At 36.3% G+C, this 5,381-nt stretch overlaps 1 protein-coding gene across 1 annotated transcript; it reads right to left on the bottom strand.

Moving 5' to 3' along the window:
• Positions 1–2,797: 2,797 nt before the first annotated feature.
• Positions 2,798–3,625, bottom strand: LOC137747940 (uncharacterized). The gene is made up of 2 exons (XM_068488063.1): positions 3,085–3,625; positions 2,798–3,021 (listed from the first exon to the last, which is right to left on the bottom strand). The coding sequence occupies exons 1-2, from the start codon at positions 3,623–3,625 to the stop codon at positions 2,798–2,800; spliced, it is 765 nt and encodes a 254-aa protein (XP_068344164.1).
• Positions 3,626–5,381: the final 1,756 nt, after the last annotated feature.

Raw genomic sequence — 5,381 nt, 5'->3', positions numbered from 1 at the left:
TCTTTGATTCCAATGTTTAAATTCAACTAAACCCCCCTTGGCTAGGGGGGGGGATTCGAAATATATGTTTATGCTTGCATTTTGATTTGATTACTTCTAATTGCGTTTCTTAAGTTGTGGATTCAATTTGTTTAACCGTTTGATTGATAACTTATTTATGTATGTTTATTGAGAATGCGCGCTTAATTTTCATGCATGAATATGACGCTAGAATATAAGTGAGTTTCACCTAATAGTTACGAACTTATATTCGCAAGTAGTGGAGGTTGCTTATAAACAATCGCGTTAAACAAATTCTTGGCATAAGTTTCATGCAATCATAGTAACGAATGCCTCGTCAACACTTATAATTTTCATAGAGCGTAATGATTCTTGCTTGTACCTCTTCTATGCATTCATGTTGAGGACTTGTGGGGAATGTTTTGAATTGTCGCATGCATCATCCAATTCAATAACGTTAGGAAGATTTGAAGGTTAATTAGTGCATCACGGTTAACTTGGGGTGTTGAGTATCATAGTTTATTGAAATGCAATTGGAAATCATTTTATTATGCAAGTATAACATGTATGGAGATGAACCCCTTAGCTAGGTTCCCATCCATTCAATTCCATCAAATTCATCTTTACATTCTGTCTAGTTTATTAACTTCTTTCGTTATTTCAATTCTCGTCAATTTAAAACCCCCCTTTACTTTCTCGTTCTTTAGTGTTTAGACTTTGTTTAGTTTATGTTTTAAAGTGTTTTGATTCAATTTATTTCCCAAAATTCGTCCAAATTCACCAAAGTGCTCAAAACTGCCCAGAAAGTGATTTTAAGGCTGTTTTGAGTGTTTTGGGTGATGTTTGAGTCTTTTGGTTTGTTTTAGTGTTTTAAAGTTTAGTTTTGCATTCTTTGAGTCTAGTATAGTGTTTTATATTGTGTTTTTACGTTTGAATCAAACCATAATCTTAAATTCGTCCAACATTGGGTTTAAGGTCAGAAACTGCCTAGTTAGTGTTTTTAGCCAGTTTTGAGTCTTTTGAACTTGTTTTGAGTCCTTTGAGTCTTTGTGAACGTTTTTAACTTTATTTTACATTTTTGAGTCAGTTTCCAAGTGATTTGCAATCCCTCCTAATCCCCGGTTAAGAACGATCCCTACTTATACTTATACTACAATTGACAAAAAGAGGGTTTAATTTGTGTGCGTATAATTCTCTTTTAAACCATGCACATATGTAACATAAATTGATTTCCAGATTTTATCCCTTTTAAACCATGAATGACAATGCCCCAAATTAATTGTGAAAAGCACAAATTAACTTTCAGATTTTCCTAGTTTCATTGAATTGGATGGAATATGCATCGACAATCAAATTATTTTTATCAAATTCCCTACATGAACTGCATAATAGAGATAAAATCAAAGATCATTAAGCTTCTTGAAAACCCTAAGCATTGACTAGGCATTCGTAACTATGAATTGCATGATACTCTTGCCTAGAATTTACTTAATACAATCATGACTAGTGATTTCCACTACTTATGAATATAAGGTCATAACAATTAGGTGAAATTTCCTTATATCCTAGCATCAAATTCATGTATGAAAACTAAGTATGCATCCTTAATCAACACAGAAGAACAAGTTCTCAATAAATCAATTAAGTAAATCACATCCACAATTTGATAGGAGCATATTTAGGCGACTTACTTAGCTTGTTTTCGTGCATTTATGTTGTTAGTTCATAGTTGTTTTAGTAGTTTAAGCCATTTTCGTGTGGTTTTAGGTTCCCATGGCTAAGGAAACAAAAATGTGCATGTTGGAGCAAAATTGGACTTGGAATGGATGGCTTATGCTTGGAGCAAAAGGAATGGACGAAATTGAAGACCTAAAGGAGTTAGGATTCCTAATCACAAGAAGATTCCTAATCACAAGAGGATTCCTAATCACAAGAGGATTCCTAATCAAATGAGGAATCCTAGTCAAAGAAGGTTTCCTACTTGGAGAAGGAACGTTAAGCCAAGGTTTCCTATTTTGGTTTAACCTTTCCTAATCCTAAATGTCCTTGAATTCCATCAAGTTTGAAGGCACCTTATGTACTTTAGGACACAAAACAAAGTTCCTTTGCAACCTAAATACCATGCCGTGCATCCCTTGGTGTTTCCCTTCCTTGCCGTGCAAGGGAGGGTCCTCTTCCCTATTCTAAAGTATTAAAACACATTCCTTTTTCATATCAAACTCAGCAATAACTCACATACCCTTTTCTATTCCAAAATCCTTGCCTAAAATTTAGAAATAAAGAGCATTCCCTTTCTTGCACTCCTTTACCGCAAGTCTTCCCTTTCCTTTGATTTTCTGACTTTATGTTTCCTATTCTTGAAGGATTTGGAGTTATTTCTTTCCCTAAACTAAGTAATAAAGCCTTAGGATTCTTTCTTCCATATAAATACCCTATGCCGCACCTTTATTGAAACTTAATCACCCTTCCATACAACCTGCCTTTATTCACTCAGAAAACCAACCCTTGCCGCAGCCTTCCATCCAACTTCCATAAAAATACTTCAAAACACACTAAAAACACTTAAAAACAGTGAAAAACAACTTTTGAAGTATAGGTGATAAAATCCAACGAATTTTCATGCAAAAACAACTTGTTTACACCCCCCCCCCCACACACATAAACCAAACATCGTCCCCAATGTATTAAGCATAGACTCCCAAGCAAATAAACAAATAACGCAACTAACAACATGACAAGCATGGCAAAGTAAAAGCAATAAAGAGTAGGGTTTAGGAACGCAAATCTGGTTGTGGAGCTAGAGTTCCATCATTTCCTCACTCGAACACATGGGTTGCCACCCAAGAAGCGCTTGCTTTAACGTCTTCCAGCCGGACGATACCTCCTTTGAATCTTCACTAGGGCTCACGGCATGGAGGGGTATGTCCTCCACGGTATGCTCCTTGAAATTTTCGTAGTAGGGCTTCAACCGGTGTCCATTCACTTTAAATTCATGTCCCCTCTTCAAACTTTGAATTTGGACTGCACCATGAGGAAAGACATTAGTAATAACAAAAGGACCTATCCATTTAGAATGAAACTTACCTGGGAACAAGCGAAGGCGAGAATTGAAATGTAACACTTTCTGCCCTATTAAGAATGTCTTGCTACGAATCATCTTGTCATGGTAAGCCTTTGTTTTCTCTTTGTAAATGCGCGCGTTCTCATAAGCTTTATTCCTTATCTCCTCAAGCTCATTCAATTGAAGCTTCCTATGAACTCCAGCGGCATCTATGTCCATATTGAATGTCTTTACGGCCCAATGTGCTTTATGTTCCAATTCAACGGGAAGATGGCATGGTTTCCCATAAGTGAGCCGAAATGGAGACATCCCAATTGGTGTTTTGTAGGCGGTACCATATGCCCACAATGTGTCATTCAAACGCAAGCTCCAATCCTTCCGAGTTGGCCCAACGGTCTTTTCTAAAATCTGCTTGATTTCTCGATTAGAAACCTCGGCTTGCCCACTTGTTTGAGGATGATAAGCTGTTGGCACCTTATGTGTGACATTGTACTTCTTGACCAACGCCCCTATGGTCTGATTACAAAAGTGAGAGCCTCCATCACTTATAAGAACCCTTGGCATTCCAAATCTTGCAAATATGTTAGTTTTCACAAATTCTGCAACCACTTTGGAATCATTAGTCCGGGTGGCTTTTGCTTCCACCCATTTCGAAACATAATCAACCGCAAGTATGATAGGAGCATATTTATGCTACTTAGTTATGTTGTTTCCTTGCATTTAGTTACTTAATTACTATCTATTTTAGTCTTTTAAGCTATTTTCGTATGTTTTTAGGTCCTAATGGCAAAAGGAGCAAGAAAGTGCATTTTGAGGCTATTTGGAGCAGTTTTGGGCATGGAAGCTTAACTATGGAGCAATGTGGATGGACGAAATTGAAGTCAAGAGTTGCTAGGAAAGGCTAAAAATCTGGAGAAAGAAGCCAAAATGCAAAGAAGATAAGGAAAGAGCAAGAAATAAGGAACCTTATCCAAATTTCCTTATCTTATCCAAACCTTATCCAACGTTATCTTATCTTATCCTATCCTAATCTTTTCCTACCTTAATTCCAACTTCAAAGAGGACTCCTTTCAACATTAAATCACCTAAATATCAAGTTCTAGAAGCCCTATTTTCGTGCATTAAGTTTATGCCACATGTAACCCTTCTAGAAGTTCTAGAATCTGCCACAAGGACCATTCCTTGTCCTCCTTGGAATCTAATTGAAAGTATCCTTGTTCTTTGGTGATTTGGAGTCCTAATTCCTCTCCTTTTCAGCCCAAATTCGTGCCTCCCCTTCACCCTATAAATACTTGATGCCACAACACTCAAAAACCACCACCCTCTACCACAAATTCACACCACACCATCCACCACACCTCAAGAGCCTAAATTCACATAAATCGCCATTGTTGGTAGCAAGGAAGGAAGGACGAGCCACCTAGAGTGTTTCTAGGTGTATTCTATCTTTGTTTTCAATGTTTCATTTATATTCTCTTTGTTTTGTTGTAAACATGAGGAGCTAAACTTGTTTTAGCTAGGGGAGACTTTGAAACCATGATTATATTTGCAATATGAATTGATTAATTCCAGTTGTTATTTCATAAATTGTGAATGCAATTTACTTAACCGTTTGATGGATAACTTATTCTTGTTTGTTGATTAAGGGTGCACACTTAGTTTGCATGCATGAATTTGGGGCTAGAATATAAGGGAGTTTCACATAATCGTTACAAACTTATATTCACAAGTAGTTAAGGTTGTTTTCACAATCATGTTAAGTAAATTCCTAGCATGAGTATTATGATGTCATAGTTACAAGTGCTTTGTCAATACTTATGATTTTCATAGAACGTAATTTGATGCGAAAATTAACTTAACACACAAATTAACCCTCTTTTGACAATTGTAGCATATAAATAAGTAGGGATCGTTCTAAACCGGGGATTAGGAGGGATTGCTAAATCACTTGGAAACTGACTCAAAAACGTAAAACAAAGGTTAAAACACTAAACTAGACTCAAAGAATGCAAAGCTAAACAATAAAAACACTAAAACAAACCCAAAGACTCAAAACAGCCCCAAAACACTCAAAACTGCCTTAAAAACACTTTCTGGGCAGTTTTGAGCACTTTCACTAATTTGGACGAATTTGGGTAACAACTTGAATCAAAACACTCAAAAACACAATCTAAAACATATTCTAACTAATTAGACACTCTAAGACACTTGGGGATTTGGTTTTTGACGAAAATCAAACAAACAAAACAAATATGTAAAATAGGCAGATTCTGACGAAATTGGTGAAATTAAGTGGATGGTGAGATGGCTAGGAGGTTTT

The sequence above is a fragment of the Pyrus communis genome, chromosome 10, assembly GCF_963583255.1.
Source record: "Pyrus communis chromosome 10, drPyrComm1.1, whole genome shotgun sequence".
Lineage (NCBI taxonomy): Eukaryota > Viridiplantae > Streptophyta > Magnoliopsida > Rosales > Rosaceae > Pyrus > Pyrus communis.
The sequence above is the reverse complement of the archived record's forward strand: the minus strand, read 5'-3'. Positions and strand labels throughout refer to the sequence as shown.